The sequence below is a fragment of the Pristiophorus japonicus genome, chromosome 24 (genome assembly GCF_044704955.1).
Source record: "Pristiophorus japonicus isolate sPriJap1 chromosome 24, sPriJap1.hap1, whole genome shotgun sequence".
Classification (NCBI taxonomy): domain Eukaryota; kingdom Metazoa; phylum Chordata; class Chondrichthyes; family Pristiophoridae; genus Pristiophorus; species Pristiophorus japonicus.
Genome location: NC_092000.1, coordinates 7,184,585 through 7,203,040, shown reverse-complemented (window position 1 = coordinate 7,203,040; position 18,456 = coordinate 7,184,585). Strand labels below are relative to the sequence as shown.

Here is an 18,456-nt window from a genome sequence, read left to right as displayed (position 1 = left end):
GCCGTGGATTACGCTATTGTATAAGTAGATCTAGGACTGCAATAGTTAAATCCAGCATGATAGAGTTTTGGGATCTGTTTGCAGGTGCATCGTGCACCAAGGGGCCAAAGAAAGTATCTACGTCACACCTGGAGATTGCGTGGAGGAGATTTTGGGTACTCGAGGGACCGACTTTGATGGTCCGATTGGGCTTTTGTTGCTGTGTTGACTCCGAGCTCCACGTGGTTGATTTGCTCTGACAGCTGAAGGAGGCTGTAGGGAAACCTTTAATGGCGTCCAGTATTTGATGGATGTCTAGTCATCATGGAGGGTAAACGGCATCAGTCGAACACTCGCTGAGCCTTGGCCCAGTTCAAGCAGAAGATGAATTGTTGTTGCTTATCGAAGGGTTAAGTCATGACAGGACAGCTCGGTCGGGTGTTATGCTTCTCCTGTACCATGTGGGAACTCGGGGACAACACCAGTGTTCCTGACGACTACGTGTGCAGGAAGTGTGTCCGCCTGCAGCTCCTGACAGACCGCTTTGCGGAGTTGGAGCTGAGGGTGGATTCACTCTGGAGCATCCACGATGCTGAGAATGACGTGAGTATCACGTGTAGCGAGTTGGTCGTACCGCAGGGAAAAGGTCCACAGTCAGATAGGGAATGGAAGACCAGCAGGAAGAGCAGTGCAAGGAAGGTAGTGCAGGGGTCCCCTGTGGTCATCCCCCTGCAAAACAGATACACTGCTTTGGGTACTGTTGAGGGGGATGACTCATCAGGGGAGGGCAGCAGCAGCAGCCAAGTTCATGGCACCGTGGCTGGCTCTATTGCACAGGAGGGCAGGAAAAAGAGTGGGAGAGCGATAGTGATAGGGGATTCAATTGTAAGGGGAATAGATAGGCGTTTCTGCGGCCGCAACCGAGACTCCAGGATGGTATGTTGCCTCCCTGGTGCAAGGGTCAAGGATGTCTCGGAGCGGCTGCAGGACATTCTAAAAAGGGAGGGAGAACAGCCAGTTGTCATGGTGCACATTGGTACCAACGACATAGGTAAAAAAAGGGATGAGGTCCTACGAAACGAATTTAAGGAGCTAGGAGCTAAATTAAAAAGTAGGACCTCAAAAGTAGTAATCTCGGGATTGCTACCAGTGCCACGTGCTAGTCAAAGTTGGAATCGCAGGATAGCGCAGATGAATACGTGGCTTGAGCAGTGGTGCAGCAGGGAGGGATTCAAATTCCTGGGGCATTGGAACTGGTTCTGGGGGAGGTGGGACCAGTACAAACCGGGCGGTCTGCACCTGTGCAGGACCGGAACCAATGTCCTAGGGGGAGTGTTTGCTAGTGCTGTTGGGGAGGAGTTAAATTAATATGGCAGGGGGATGGGAACCAATGCAGGGAGACAGAGGGAAACAATAAGGAGACAAAAGCAAAAGACAGAAAGGAGATGAGGAAAAGTGGAGGGCAGAGAAACCCAAGGCAAAGAACAAAAAGGGCCACTGTACAGCAAAATTCTAAAAGGACAAAGGGTGTTAAAAAAACAAGCCTGAAGGCTTTGTGTCTTAATGCAAGGAGTATCCACAATAAGGTGGATGAATTAACTGTGCAAATAGATGTTAACAAATATGATGTGATTGGGATTACAGAGACGTGGCTCCAGGATGATCAGGGCTGGGAACTCAACATCCAGGGGTATTCAACATTCAGGAAGGATAGAATAAAAGGAAAAGGAGGTGGGGTAGCATTGCTGGTTAAGGAGGAGATTAATGCAATAGTTAGGAAGGACATTAGCTTGGATGATGTGGAATCTATATGGGTAGAGCTGCAGAACACCAAAGGGCAAAAAACGTTAGTGGGAGTTGTGTACAGACCTCCAAACAGTAGTAGTGATGTTGGGGAGGGCATCAAACAAGAAATTAGGGGTGCATGCAATAAAGGTGCAGCAGTTATAATGGGTGACTTTAATATGCACATAGATTGGGCTAACCAAACTGGAAGCAATAAGGTGGAGGAGGATTTCGTGGAGTGCATAAGGGATGGTTTTCTAGACCAATATGTTGAGGAACCAACTAGGGGGGAGGCCATCTTAGACTGGGTGTTGTGTAATGAGAGAGGATTAATTAGCAATCTCGTTGTGCGAGGCCCCTTGGGGAAGAGTAACCATAATATGGTGGAATTCTGCATTAGGATGGAGAATGAAACAGTTAATTCAGAGACCATGGTCCAGAACTTAAAGAAGGGTAACTTTGAAGGTATGAGGCGTGAATTAGCTAGGATAGATTGGCGAATGATACTGAAGGGGTTGACTGTGGATGGGCAATGGCAGACATTTAGAGACCGCCTGGATGAACTACAACAATTGTACATTCCTGTCTGGCGTAAAAATAAAAAAGGGAAGGTGGCTCAACCGTGGCTATCAAGGGAAATCGGGGATAGTATTAAAGCCAAGGAAGTGGCATACAAATTGGCCAGAAATAGCAACGAACCCGGGGACTGGGGGAAATTTAGAACTCGGCAGAGGAGGACAAAGGGGTTGATTAGGGCAGGGCAAATGGAGTACGAGAAGAAGCTTGCAGGGAACATTAAGACGGATTGCAAAAGTTTCTATAGATATGTAAAGAGAAAAAGGTTAGTAAAGACAAACGTAGGTCCCCTGCAGTCAGAATCGGGGGAAGTCATAACGGGGAACAAAGAAATGGCGGACCAATTGAACAAGTACTTTGGTTCGGTATTCATTAAGGAGGACACAAACAACCTTCCGGATATAAAAGGGGTCAGAGGGTCTAGTAAGGAGGAGGAACTGAGGGAAATCCTTATTAGTCGGGAAACTGTGTTGGGGAAATTGATGGGATTGAAGGCCGATAAATCCCCAGGGCCTGATGGACTGCATCCCAGAGTACTTAAGGAGGTGGCCTTGGAAATAGCGGATGCATTGACAGTCATTTTCCAACATTCCATTGACTCTGGATCAGTTCCTATCGAGTGGAGGGTAGCCAATGTAACCCCACTTTTTAAAAAAGGAGGGAGAGAGAAAACAGGGAATTATAGACCGGTCAGCCTGACATCGGTAGTGGGTAAAATGATGGAATCAAATATTAAGGATGTCATAGCAGCGCATTTGGAAAGAGGTGACATGATAGGTCCAAGTCAGCATGGATTTGTGAAAGGGAAATCATGCTTGACAAATCTTCTGGAATTTTTTGAGGATGTTTCCAGTAGAGTGGACAAGGGAGAACCAGTTGATGTGGTATATTTGGACTTTCAGAAGGCTTTCGACAAGGTCCCACACAAGAGATTAATGTGCAAAGTTAAAGCACATGGGATTGGGGGTAGTGTGCTGACATGGATTGAGAACTGGTTGTCAGACAGGAAGAGTAGGAGTAAATGGGTACTTTTCAGAATGGCAGGCAGTGACTAGTGGGGTACCGTAAGGTTCTGTGCTGGGGCCCCAGCTGTTTACACTGTACGTTAATGATTTAGACGAGGGGATTAAATGTAGTATCACCAAATTTGCGGATGACACTAAGTTGGGTGGCAGTGTGAGCTGCGAGGAGGATGCTATGAGGCTACAGAGCGACTTGGATAGGTTAGGTGAGTGGGCAAATGCATGGCAGATGAAGTATAATGTGGATAAATGTGAGGTTATCCACTTTGGTGGTAAAAACAGAGAGACAGACTATTATCTGAATGGTGACAGATTAGGAAAAGGGGAGGTGCAACGAGACCTGGGTGTCATGGTACATCAGTCATTGAAGGTTGGCATGCAGGTACAGCAGGCGGTTAAGAAAGCAAATGGCATGTTGGCCTTCATAGCGAGGGGATTTGAGTACAGGGACAGGGAGGTGTTGCTACAGTTGTACAGGGCCTTGGTGAGGCTACACCTGGAGTATGGTGTACAGTTTCGGTCTCCTAACCTGAGGAAGGACATTCTTGCTATTGAGGGAGTGCAGCAAAGGTTCACCAGACTGATTCCTGGGATGGCGGGACTGACCTATCAAGAAAGACTGGATCAACTGGGCTTGTATTCACTGGAGTTCAGAAGAATGAGAGGGGACCTCATAGAAACATTTAAAATTCTGATGGGTTCAGACAGGTTAGATGCAGGAAGAATGTTCCCAATGTTGGGGAAGTCCAGAACCAGGGGTCACAGTCTAAGGATAAGGGGTAAGCCATTTAGGACCGAGATGAGGAGAAACTTCTTCACCCAGAGAGTGGTGAACCTGTGGAATTCTCTACCCCAGAAAGTTGTTGAGGCCAATCCACTAAATATATTCAAAAAGGAGTTAGATGATGTCCTTACTACTAGGGGGATCAAGGGGTATGGCGAAAAAGCAGGAATGGGGTACTGAAGTTGCATGTTCAGCCATGAACTCATTGAATGGCGGTGCAGGCTAGAAGGGCCGAATGGCCTACTCCACCTATTTTCTATGTTTCTATGTTTCTATGAATCTATAGTCAACAATTCCTCTGGTTTCTCTCCAAGTACGGTTGAGGTGACTTTAGATGAATGTAAACACAATTCCAGCACAGAATCTCTCTCTGTCAAGCCATCAACCCTGTGACCTGCGTTCTATAAAGTTCACAATCCAAGCTCAATTGCAAAGACCTGACCCCCAGGGATATAACGTTACCCAATTATCTAGTTTGCAACACTCCGAGAGACAGCGGCATAACTCCGAAGTATAACCACTTCTTGCCTGGGAAATAATTATGTCAGCTATGTGCTTCAATGGAGATGGGATTGCTGAGTGCAGGATTGAAGGGGTTGCGCCAGAAAATCTGGCAAGTTGGCACTTTCATTTACTGGATAATAAAGTGTCCGTTTCAAAGGCTCATGTTTTACTGGGTTCAATCTTCTGACTGTCGAATTAGCACTAAACGCGCACCGCAAGCGGCTCGTGGTACTACAACAGTGCAGCCTCTTCCATATCTACGTTAAATGAAGATTACCGGCTCCTAGTTGAACCCAAAGGGCACTAGCTAATCTACTCTCACACACTATCCTCCACACCTCTGGGACAAGAGTCAGAAATGCAAGAGAGTTTGAAAGTATGGGTTGAAAGTTAGAACGGTACCAGACATAGAGTACAAAAGCATGATGAACCTTTTATAAAACACTGGTTCGGCCCCAACTGGAGTGTTGTGTCCAATTCTGGGCATCGCACTTTAGGCAGGATGTGAAGGCCTTAGAGAGGGTGCAGAAAAGATTGATGAGAATGGTTCCAGGGATGAGGGACTTCAGTGACGTTGATAGACTGGAGAAGCTGGGGTTGTTCTCCTTGGAGCAGAGAAGGTTGAGAGGAGATTTGATCGAGGTGCTCAAAATCATGAGGGGGCTGGACAGAGCAGATAGAGAGAAACTGTTCCCATTGGTGGAAGGGTCGGGAACCAGAGGACACAGATTTAAGGCGATTGGCAGAAGAACCAAAGGTGACACGAGGGAAAACGTTTTTCCCGCAGCGAGTGGTTAGGATCTGGAATGCGCTGCCTGAGAGGGTGGTGGAGACAGACTCAATCATGGCTTTCAAAAGGGAGTTGGATAAGTGCCTGAAGGACAACGAATGTGCAGGGTTACGGGGAAAGGGCGGGGGAGTGGGACTTCAGTTGCATGGATAGACTGGAAGAAGCTAAGGTTGTTCTCCTTGGAGCAGAGTAACCTGACTGGTTTCGCTTAATCTGTGGTGAGTCATGAAACTTGATGCCCAGAATGGAAAGTGACACCTTGCCAGAAGTGTCGGGACAACAAAACTTGACCCAAAGACTTCAGGCTTTCTGAGAAGCAACCTTAACCAGCTCTCCTTTGGACATTGGGGAATAATAAGTTGTGTGAAGGTCTATTTCTTCTGCAGTCAAAACTGAAAACATGAACCATGCCACTGATTGTCGATCTCATTGGAGTTCTGCCAGCGCAACTCTTGCAAAACTCTTAATAAGCCTTTGGCCCGTCGGAGAGAGAGAGATGCACTAATTTATTCTTTGTTTTTTCAGGGAGTTGCTGGCATGGATGGATCCCGAGGCCTCAAGGGAAACTTGGTAAACCTACATTTTAAATCTGACTTTGATTTTGTTTATGTATCCAGGATGAGAAAAGGCTCCAGGCCAGTCACAGAAACAAAATAGTGACCTCTTTGTTCTAGAAAAGGGAAGGATGAGAGGTGACCTGATAACGGCCTTTAAAATGACGAAGGGGTTCGAAAGGATAGACTTGGCGAAGATGTTTGCACTTATGGGAGAGACCAGAACTAGGGGTCATGAACACAAGATAGTCCCTAAAAATAAATCCAACCGCAGCTTGTATTTATACAGCACTTTTAACGTAGTAAAACGTCCCAAGTCTTTTCACGGGAGCAATTATCAAACTAAATTTAATACCTAGCCACATAAGAAGATGTTAGGGCAGATAACCAAAAGATTGGTCAAAGAGGTAGCTTTTAAGGAGAATAGGGAGGTAGTGAGGCGGAGAGGCTTATGGAGGGAATTCCAGAGCTTGGGGCCCAGGCAGCTGAAGGCACGGCCGCCAATGGTGGAGCAATTAAAATCGGGGGTGTTATGTCTTGAATAAAGAGTCAGACTAGATATTGCAAGCTCAAAGTAAGGTGTGACCGTAGTCCTTTGTCACAGATCTCAGAGTGCCTCTCCAGCCTGTGAGGCCTCCTTATATACAGGTGCTCGCAAGGGATTGTGGGATCCCTTGGGACTCCAGGGGATAAGCCCTCTGGTGGTTAGACATGGTATTTACAGGATTACAGACATAACGGGGGGATGCGCTGTTATGGCCAGAATTTGAGGAACGTAGATATCTTGAAGGGTTGGAGGAGGTTGCAGAGATAGGAAGGGGGTGAGAACAAGTCCACAAATCAAATGGGAAAACTCAGGAGAGACTTCTTTACCCAGAGAGTGGTGAGAATGTGGAACTCGCTCCCACAGGGAGTGGTTGAGGTGAATAGTATCGACGCATTTAAGGGGAAGCTTAAACACATTCATAAACACATGAGGGAGAAAGGAATAGAAGGATGTGGAGATGGGGTGAGATGAAGAGGGGTGGTAGGGGGCTGGTGTGGAGCATAAACACCGGCACGGAGCTTGGACTGAACGTGCTGATTCTGTGCTGTACATCAATGTAATCCTATGTAACATGCCCTCCCCACCTCCGCCCCAAATCCCTCGGCTAGTTTCATCAGAATGCACCAACGCTCCCCTCACTCCATCTCCTGGAAGAGGCAAAAGAAATTGGTGACCTGTAGCCAGCTCCTCTGGCAAGACCCCATCCCTGACCTTTGTGGACAACCAGGCAAGGCCGAGGAGGCTCACCAATTGTTATCCAGAAAAAATTTATCCTTCTCGGTCACGTGGGGTGGATGCCTGGGTTTCCAGGATTCTGCCTGTTGGCTTCTTGAAGGACATGTAATATGTTGGTCTTCATTCCCACCCTCCTTTTCCTCTGGGGGCAAGAGAAACCATCTTGCCATCCAGTCTTGCTTTTGCCCCTTGGGTCTGTACGGGTGGCTCCTAATCCCCAGCATATCGCCTTTTATTGAATCGATGATTATAATTCGATCGAATATAAATTACACACAGCCCAGCACATTCCATCATCATCATCATCATCGGCAGTCCCTCGATTTGAGGATGACTTGCTTCCACTTCAAAAAGGTATTTCAATGAAGGACCTAATATTCCAGATCCCGAACTACATCCTGAAGGTTGGAAGATGCCTGTGGGTGGATTTTTTTAACGTGGGGTGACCGTTGCACACCAGCCACCACACGGGCTTGACAGAGCGAGGTCTTGGTCCAGTGGCAAGGGTTAACCAGGACCACTGGAGACCAGCTCTGCTGCACGGACCCAGTGCGCGCACACATCGCACAGTGTGGGCTGGGCCCGTGCTGCCCCTGGGCCCCGAACTCACGCCTCTCCTGGGCCCTGATCACATCCCTCTACAATCTCTCGCCGCTCCTTCGCCCCGACCTCGCCGCTCCTGCTGTACCTGCCCACGCTCCAATCACCGACCTGGATCTTGGTGATGTCCCTCTTCGCTGCCGTTGCTCTCCTGCTCCAGCCCGTGCTGCTCCCTGGAGTGGTATACCACCACGCTGCTCCTTCTGCTCCCCGGCCTGTTCCGATGGTGCTCGCAGGCCAGGGGGCCGCGCAGACAGCTGGGACAGGCCGCCGAGCTGCTTCTTCCGATTCCCGGCCTGCTCCGATAACAAATAACACTCCATCGTTTTACTAACACATCATTACTCATGAGAAACTTTCATTGGAAACTACAGTCGAGAACAGGCGATTTGACATTGTCTAGACGATAATATAATGGAATTACTGGGACCAGAGTTGGGGGGAGGGGGAGGGGGAGACGGAGGGGGAGATTGGAGTTGAGTTTTAGACCCATTGTAAAAAGATTCCTCTTGTGTTTTTTTCCAATTGACTTCTTGACACTAATGGGTCCTCGATCAAAAACCCTTCAGGGATTAGTGCAGGAGTTCTTAAAATCCCCAATGCTGGATCGGGTTACCCCTAAAACCAGAGAAAGTGTTTCCCTGGGCTCCATGCTGACACCAAACAATGCATTAATGAGGATGGTGATGACATAACACTTAAGTGCCTTCTGAGCGTTGTTCAGATTGATTGACTGGCTCCGCGGTGTGTCTCTGTAGTGTTTGAAATGTAGTACTACATTGCAGTGTGCAGGGACACGCTTCCGGCAGTGTGAAGCAGCCGCACATGAACCTAAACTCCATTGAAGTGAACAGACTGCAAATAGTTCTGCACTTGCCATCTATCTATGTTCGAACTGAAAGCGCTGACAGTGAACTCCCCCATCAACAACTTGAATTTATGTAGCGCCTTTAACGTAATAAAACATCCTAAGGCGTTTCACAGCAAGTGCTTTAAGACAAAAACGTAACTGAGCCACATAAGAAGAAATTAGGGCAGGTGACCTAAAGCTTGGTCAAAGAGGTCGGTTTTAAGGAGCGTTTTAAAGGAGGAGAGAGAGGTAGAGAGGCGGAGAAGTTTAGGGAGGGAGTTCCAGAGCTTGGGGTCCAGGCAACAGAAAGCACGGCCACCGATGGTGGAGCGATTATAATCAGGGATGCTCAAGAGGTAGAATTAGAGGAGCGCAGACATCTCGGGTGGGGGGTGGGGGGCCTCATGTCCTGACAACGTCCTACAATGCTTCACAGTCCGTGAAGTATCTGCGGAACACAGTGACTGATCTGTAGGCAAACACGGCAGCCAATTTGTGCACAGCAAGGTCCCAAAGACAGCAGTGAGGTAGATGACCAGATCATCCGTTTTGGCGGTGTCCGTTGAGGGCTAAATGTTGGTCAGTACAATAAGAGCAAGTCTTGTTCCTCGAGTACCGCCAATGGATCGCTTGTATCCACCTGAGAGATCTGGTCCTCCTGAAATGCTCCATCAATAGGCACGCAATCCAGCCCTTTCTTTATTTGATAGCCCTCTATCTGGTCACCTCTGTCTACAAAGGCGAAATACGGCAGAAATATAAACCGAAAATGCAATAAATACTCAGCGGGTCAGGCAGCATTTGTGGAGTGAGAAACAGAGTTAACGTTTCGGGTCGATGACCCTTGGTCAGAACCCGGAGAAAGTTCGAGATGTAACAGGTTTTTAAGCGAGTGTCGTGGGCAGGGAAAGTGGGGGGAGGGGAGGAAAGAAAAAAAGGGAAGGTCTGTGGAAGGCAGGAGAGATTAAATGACCAACGGAACCCTTCCGCTGTCTGGAAAAAGTGGGAGCAGAGGTTCTGGTCTGAAATTGTTGACCTCGATGTTGGGTCCAGAAGGCTGTAAGATGCCTAAACGAAAGATGAGGTGCTGTTGCTCGAGCTTGCGTTGAGCTTCGTTGGAACAGCGGAGGAGGCCGAGGACGGAGAGGTCAGAGTGGGAGTGGAGCGGGGAATTAAAGTGACAGGCGACCGGAAGCTCGGGGTCACACTTACGCACTGAACGGAGGTATTCCGCAAAGCGGTCACCCCAATCTACGTTTGGTCTCCCCAGTGTAGAGGAGAACAGCAGATATGGAATATGCCTGTGTCTTTGCTGCTTTGGAGTAAATAAACCCAGCTCTTGAAGCCTGTCTGAGTAAGGTGAGCACGCCATGGTTGTAGCCTGTACAGAAATGGAATTGACGCTGTGTGTGACTTTCACCCCACCAGGGTCCTCTAGGTGAACCTGGACCTCCAGGACAACAGGGCAATCCAGGACCTCAGGTGAGAAAGCGCTGAAATTGCACCAAAATTAATGCGGTGGATGGTAACGAGAGAGAATCCAACTCAGTCAGATCAAAATATAGCGTCTTCCAACATCTGTGGTTCTTTCCTAGTTCTCTAACATAATTATCTATGAATTTCAAGACTTTGGTTTTCTGTAGATTGTAAGTTGGTCCTGTTATGTTTGCGGGCGGGGGCTGGAAAAGAGAAACTGTTCCATAAAATCTATAATAACTTTTTCTTAATAAATTAAGAGGCTGCACCAATTAAATAAATCTGGGATAAAAAGCGAGTGTTAATAATGGTGACCATGAAACTACCAGATTGTCGTAAAAATCCATCGGGTTCACTAACAGAAACATAGAAACATAGAAAATAGGTGCAGGAGTAGGCCATTCGGCCCTTCGAGCCTGCACCACCATTCAATATCATGGCTAATCTTTCCCTCAGTGCCCCATTCCTGCTTTCTCTCCATACCTTTTGATCCCTTTAGCCGTAAGGGCCACATCAAACTCCCTCTTGAATATATCCAGTGAACTGGAATCAACAACTCCCTGTGGTAGAAAATTCCACAGGTTAACAACTTTCTGAGTGAAGAAGTTTCTCCTCATATCAGTCCTAAATGGTTTACCCTTTATCCTTAGATTATGTCCCCTGGTTCTGGACTTCCCCAACATCAGGAACATTCTTCCTGCATTTAACCTGTCCAGTCCCGTCAGAATTTTATATGTTTCTATGAGATCCCCTCTCATTCTTCTAAATTCCAGTGAATATAAGCCTAGTCGATCCAGTCTCTCCTCATATGTCAGTCCTGCCATCCCGGGAATCAGTCTGGTGAACCTTCACTGCACTTCCTCAATAGCAAGAACGTCCTTCCTCAGATTAGGAGACCAAAACTCTACACAATAATGTCTCCTTTTAGGGAAGGAAATCTGCCGCCCTAACCCGGTCTGGCCGATATGTGACTCCAGACCCACAGCGATGTGGTTGACTCTTAACTGCCCCTCTGAAATGGCCCAGCGAGACACTCCGTTGTACCAAAACTGTTACGACAAAGTCAGCCCATGGGAGCACCTTCACCACACGGACTGCAGCGGTTCAAGAAGGCGGCTCACCACCACCTTCTCAAGGGGCAGTTAGGGATGGGCAATAAATGCCGGCCTTGCCAGCGATGCCCACATACCGTGAATGAATCATTTTTTAAAAAAAATTATAATTTCTAATTGCTTATCGGGCAATATTTATTCCAGCATATAATAAGCTATTAGTCGATCATTTCTGTGTTACTTGGCAATTACCAGTTGTTGAATATTGTAATGGGCCGCAATAGTGCATTGGAATCTGCATGGCGGACAAAGACCCTGGTGGAACTTCTGGCCCGTCCCAGTATCGAGGGGATCTCCTATCCTCTGGTAACCACTGTCAAATCTTTGTCCAGATACTGAATCATTCAATGTTAAATGTGGTAATGCAGTTAGACAGCCACTGCTTCTCTTGGCAGCCCATTCCATACATTCATCAAACTCTGTTTAATCTAATTAAATCTGAAAATGTCCTGTTTTGAAATTGTAAAATCATGAGTAATGCCTTTTTAATTACTATATTATGCCATACGCTTACAGAGGACACAGTGCCTTGCTTCTTAAAGACTTCGTGATGCCATTGCTGCATTTTTCAAACCCAGGTTCCCAGTAATTTGCTTATTTTTCCAGTTGCTGATACAGATCTGGTGCTGATTGAGGATAGAACCACCAGTGAGGCAACAGTGCCTAAACAGCCCCCCCCGATCCCCAAAAAACAGCCCTTTCCAAACCTCTGAACCCACAAAACTCAAACGGGACCGAGCAACGAGTGTGAAACTGGAGCCCTGAATTACCCCCACTTTGAGAACCAGATTACCAAGTTCTCAGCAACTGCATCTGTCCCTGGGAGTGGAGATTGGATGTATTCCTAGTGACATGGATAGAGAACTGGTTGGCAGACAGGAAGCAAAGTGTAGGAATAAATGGGTCCTTTTCAGAATGGTAGGCAGTGACTAGTGGCGTGCCTCAAGGTTCAGTGCTGGGACCCCAGCTATTTACAATATACATTTAGATGAAGGAATTGAATGTAATATCTCCAAGTTTTCAGATGACACTAAGCTGGGTAGCAGTGTGAGCTGTGAGGAGGATGCTAAGAGGCTGCAGGGTGATTGGACAGGTTAGGTGAATGGGCAAATGCATGGCAGATGCAGTATAATGTTGATAAATGTGAGGTTATCCACTTTGGTGGCAGAATATTATCTGAATGGTGACAGATTAGGAAAAGGGGAGGTGCAACGAGACCTGGGTGTCATTGTACATCAGTCATTGAAAGTCGGCATGCAGGTAAAGCAGGTGGTGAAGAAGACAAATGGCATGTTGGCCTTCATAGCTAGGGGATTTGAGTATAGGGAGGTCTTACTGCAGTTGTACAGGGCCTTGGTGAGGCCACACCTTGAATACTGTGTACAGTTTTGGTCTCCTAATCTGAGGAAGGACATTCTTGCTATTGAGGGAGTGCAGCAAAGGTTCACCAGACTGATTCCCAGGATGGCAGGACTGACATATGAAGAAAGACTGGATCGACTAGACTTATATTCACTGGAATTTAGAAGAATGAGAGGGGATCTCAGAGAAACATATAAAATTCTGACGGGATTGGACAGGTTGGATGCAGGAAGAATGTTCCCAACGTTGGGGAAGTCCAGAAACAGGGGTCACAGTCTAAGGATAAGGGGTAAGCCATTTAGGACCGAGATGAGGAGAAACTTCTTCACCCAGAGAATTGTGAACCTGCGGAATTCTCTACGACAGAAAGTTGTTGAGGCCAGTTCGTTAGATATATTCAAAAGGGAGTTAGATGTGGCCCTTACGGCTAAAGGGATCAAGGGGTATAGAGAGAAAGCAGGAAAGGGGTACTGGGATTGCATGATCAGCCATGATCATATTGATTGGTGGTGCAGGCTCAAAGGGCCAGATGGCCTGCTCCTGCACCTACTTTCTTTATTTCTATGGACAACCTTGACTTGGAGTCCTGACTTGCTACACCAGCAGGGTACCCGAGATGGGTAACTGTAACCCCTTCGTTAAACAAGCTGTCTCTCTTATTTTTTCATTTTTGCTTCTTTGCAGGGTTTTCCTGGACCTCAAGGCCCAATTGGACTCCCCGGTGATAAAGTAAGTCCCTGAATGATTTTGGTTGCCGTGCTTTGTGCTGCCCGAGCATGGCCACATAGTGACGAGCTGAATGGTGCGGAGATACTGGGGATTGGAGAGAGAGAGATCAACAAGAGAGACATTGCACTAGGAGGACAGATTTTAGGGCATCCACATGGGTTTTTGATGGCCTCCACAAAATTAAAAGGCGTCATACACCATAATATGCAGCCACAGCACCGAGGATGCATGCACGCGCCATTTGCAGTCTTTCGGATGAGACGTTAAACCGAGGACCCTGTCTGCCCTCTCGGGTGGATGTAAAAGATCTCACGGCCACTATTGAAAGAAGAACAGAGGAGTTCTCAGTGTCCTGACCAAATGACCTGTCATTTATCTCATTGCTGTTTGTGGGCGCTGAGCACCTCGAGTCTCGTCGCCGAGAGCATGCAGAAACCAAGCGCAGGCAGCGGAAGGAGCGTGCGGCAAACCAGTCCCCACCCACCCTTACCCTCAACCACTGTCTGTCCCACCTGTGACAGGGACTGTGGTTCTCGTATTGGACTGTTCAGTCACCTAAGGTCTCATTTTAAGAGTGGAAGCAAATCTTCCTCGATTCCGAGGGACTGCCGATGATGATGATGATGTTTGAGAGATCTTGCTGTGTCCAAATTGGCTGCCATTTTCCTTACACGACAACAGTCCAAACGCATTTCATTAGCAGTGAAGCACTTTGGGACATCCTGAGGTCATGAAAGACCCTGTACAAAACCAACCCCTTTTGGCTCTGTGTGTGTTTTGTATTGCAGTGTAATTCTGTAGATTTCATTGTTTAAATGTCCCAATTTATTTTTTCCTGTTTAAAAATAAAAGTTAGGGTACAAGAAGTAAGAAAGAACTTGCATTTATATCGTAACATTGTCATATCCTCAGTACATCGTCATCCTGGTTAACCCTTGCCACTGGACCGAGACCTAGCTCTGTCAAGCCCGTGTGGTGGCTGGTGTACAACGGTCACCCCACGTTAAAAAAATCCACCCACAGGCATCTTCCACCCTTCAGGATGTAGTTCGGGATCCGGAATATTAGGTCCTTCATTGAAACACCTGTGAACTTTTTGGCGTGGAAGAAAGTCATCCTCGATACGAGGGACTGCTCATGATGACATCCCAACATGCTTTGCAGCCAAGAGATTTCCCTTGTAGTTAGTATCATACAGGCAAACCGGGCAAGCAATATGCTCACAGCAAGCTTCCACAAACAGCAAATGAATGAATGCCGCGATATTCTTGCTGTTTTTGGTGGTGTTGGTTGAGAGGGTAAATGTTGGCCAGTTCACTGGGTGAACCCTCTGCTCTTTAATCTTTGAATAGGCATGCCGAGCCTCGGTTTAGACATCTCGTCCAAAAGACGGCACCTCCGACAGTGCAGCGTTCCCTCGGCACCGCATTTGAAGTATCAGCCGGGATTACGTGGGCGTGTGCCAGTAACGTTTTGACTCTGAAGAGTGCTGTCAATTGAAGATGGAAAAACCCGCAAGCTCTGTCGGAGTGCTGCTCTACTTTTAGCCCAGATCCCAACATCATCTTATCATCTTATCATCATAGGCGGTCCCTCGTAGCGAGGATGACTTGCTTCCACGCCAAAAAGGGATGAGTTCACCGGAAGCTTCAATGAAGGACCTAATATTCCAGATTCCCGAACTACATCCTGAAGGGTGGAAGATGCCTGTGGGTGGATTTTTTTAACGTGGGCTGGCCGTTGCACACCAGCCACCACACGGGGCTTGACAGAGCGAGGTCTTGGTCCAGTGGCGAGGGTTAACCAGGACGACTGGAGACCAGCTCTGCTGCACGGATCTAGAGCGCGCACATATCGCACAGTGTGGGCTGGGCCCGTGCTGCTCCGGGGGCCCCTGGCCCCAGACTCGCGCCTCTCCTGGGCCCTGATCACGTCCCTCTGCAATCTCTCGCTGCTCCCTGACCACTGCTCGTGTGCTACCCAACTGAGTCACAGCTCCCACTGATAACAGATAGAGATGGAGAGGTGTCGATAGACAGAAATAGATGGAGGTCGATATCGAAATTGATAGGTGTCGGTAGATGGATAGCAATGGGATGAATATTATCAAACATTCACCTTGAAATCAACCTCATGGATCCCAACATGGAAGGGCTGACTGTGCTGGAGAAGGTATCCAACTTTGCAAGAAAAGTTTTATTCGTTGTAACTTGGCTGTAATTTGCTCATTCAGCATTGACGATCCGATTTTGAATGCCCTGATCTGTTACAGTAAAGCTGTCGTACAGCTTTGACATTTTTTTGCCGTTCATTAACTCCATTCCGCGAACTTCAGATCTGAACAGACACTGCGCGATGCTTCGCTGACAATACCCACATTCTTCCCTGCCTTGGGTCTTGTTGCGACCTGTGCGTGCAACAAGTTCAAATGCAGTTGAGTGAACAGAGCGGGGGGGGTGGGGGGGGGTGGAAGGTTGGGACTTGTCTCTGAATGTTCATCTACATTTATGATTGAGGCTATGCTTGTTGTAACGACACGTTGCTGCGCGGATCCACAGGCTCGGCATATGTGCGAACCTTATTCCGTGCAGCGCGACGTTGCTTGAGCGTGGGAGGCAAAACTCCACGCTTTGTTTATGGCTCGAGCTGGAGGCATGTATACTCAGGTATTTGACTAACCGTTTTTTTTTTTCTCCAATCTTTCCAGGGACCTCCAGGCAAGCAAGGAATGCTGGGGCTTCTTGGAGCAGATGGTCCTTTGGTGAGATACATCGATCCGCATAGTTAGTTAACCGTGTGGCCTTAAGCAGGCCTAATCTTTCTGCTCTTGAGGTTGCTGTCATAGAACCATAGAAAATAGGTGCAGGAGTAGGCCATTCGGCCCTTCGAGCCTGCACCACCATTCAATGTGAGCATGGCTGATCATGCAACTTCAGTACCCCTTTCCTGCTTTCTCTCCATACCCCCCTGATCCCTTTAGCCTTAAGGGCCACGACTAACTCCCTTTTGAATATATCGAACGAACTGGCCTCAACAACTTTCTGTGGTAGAGAATTCCACACGTTAACAACTCTCTGAGTGAAGAAGTTTCTCCTCATCTCGGTCCTAAATGACTGACCCCTTATCCTTAGACTGCGACCCCTGGTTCTGGACTTCCCCAACATCGGGAACATTCTTCCTGCATCTAACCTGTCCAATCCCATCAATTCGTGTTGATGTTGTAAAGACCAGTTCACCAGATTATGGACTCATCTATCTCTCTGGCTGAAGATCCCTCCAACATTTTGAACACGTCAGTCAAATCTCCTCTCAACCTTCTCTGCTCCAAGGAGAACAACCCCAGCTTCTCCAGTCTATCCCCGTCACTGAAGTCCTTCATCCCTGGAACCATTCTCGTCAATCTTTTCTCTCCTTCTGCGCAACTCCTAACTCTCCATATACCTCAAGTCTGTGCCGGCTCCTCTCACGCCTCTATCAGACTCGAGTACAGGTTACAAAACAATCACATCGTTAGATTCTCCCTTTATCATCTCTAAACGCCCATCTTCTCTCCATCGCAATCTTTCCTGTGTCATAGAATCACAGAACGGTTCCAGCACAGGAGGCCATTCGGCCCATCGATCCCATGCCGGCTCTCTGCAAGAGCACTTCAGCCAGTCTCACTCCCCCGCCCTTTCCCCGTAACCGTGCACATCCTTTGTCCTTCAGGCACTTATCCAACTCCCTTTTGAAAGCCACGATTGAGTCTGCCTCCACCACCCTCTCAGGCAGCGCATTCCAGATCCTAACCACTCGCTGCGGGAAAACGTTTCCCTCGTGTCGCCTTTGGTTCTTCAACCAATCGCCTTAAATCTGTGTGTCCTCTGGTTCTTGACCCGTCCGCCCAATAGGAACAGTTTCTCTCTCTCTCTGCTCCGTCCAGACCCCTTATGATTTGGAACACCTCGATGAAATCTCCTCTCAACCTTCTCTGCTCCAAGGAGAACAACCCCAGCTTCTCCAGTCTATCCCGGTCACTGAAGTCCCTCATCCCTGGAACCATTCTCGTCAATCTTTCCTGCCCCCTCTCCAAGGCCTTCACACCCTTAACATCTCCCGCTATTTCCTTGATAGGTATCATCATGGCTTCTCTAAGTGTCGCCCTCTGCTCCATTCTTGTCCTCCCCGTCCACCCTCAACTCTGTTGAACTGAAGACCTAAAGGGCGGGATTTTCGGCTTTGCTGATTTCGGGGCTGTAACGGTGGCGGGGGCGGTAAAGTTTGGGCTGGGAACAGTTTGCGCCTCAGTCAGCAAAATTGGTCAGCTGGGCCCTGAGTGTAGGGCGGGGCGCTGAGGGAGGCGTTGTACACCTCTCTCAGGGCGCTCGGTCGGCTGAGCACGGGAAGATCCCGGCCTCGGAGCGCTCTGAGACAGGTCCGGGGGCAAAAGACCCCCCCCTGGAAAAACAGAAATAGTCCCAATAAATATCTCACGCCATCACAACATAAATCTAAAAAGTAACTAATATAAAAACCAATCACCCTTACCCGACATTACATCCCTCACTGCGATCGCTACAGCTCGGACCGCCCGCTTTCACAGGCGGTCCCACCAGGGGGCACTATGGATCAGGTGGGAGCCAAAAATCGCAACCAAGGGGTGTTGTATCTTTCCGGGCGGTAATGTTCCGTGCACCGTCCGAATGTCCCGGCGGGGCTGGCTGCCTGCCCGGAAGTGCGTACCGCCGCCATTGCCGCCCCCCCCCTCCAGGGCGTTAACGGGGGCGGGGCTGAAGACCGAAAAATCCAGCCCAGAACTTTTTACCCGAACTCAGCATTTTGGGGCTCTGGAAAAGATATTGTGTCAACGGAAGAACGTTCACCGCAGAATCTCCAGGGTGCTAGCTACCGTGAGGAGGTACAAAGACTTGGGGGCCCGTTGTGACAGGATGGAGCAGAATAGATCCAATCAGACTCCTTGCAGTGATTGAGAGGTCGAGAGTGAAGGGGGCCTAGATACAGGCTTTAATGTAAGGGGTTTTGGACGGAGATCGGGAGGAACGTTTTATCGT

At 48.2% G+C, this 18,456-nt stretch overlaps 1 protein-coding gene across 1 annotated transcript in view; it reads left to right on the top strand.

The window, feature by feature from the left end:
* Positions 1-18,456, top strand: part of LOC139238017 (collagen alpha-1(XI) chain-like) — a 294,478-nt gene that overhangs the window by 157,971 nt on the left and 118,051 nt on the right. Inside the window, exons 22-25 of the mRNA XM_070867414.1 lie at positions 5,966-6,010; positions 10,155-10,208; positions 13,361-13,405; positions 16,113-16,166. Coding sequence (XP_070723515.1) covers positions 5,966-6,010; positions 10,155-10,208; positions 13,361-13,405; positions 16,113-16,166 — 198 coding nt within the window. The remainder of the gene's footprint in view (positions 1-5,965; positions 6,011-10,154; positions 10,209-13,360; positions 13,406-16,112; positions 16,167-18,456) is intronic.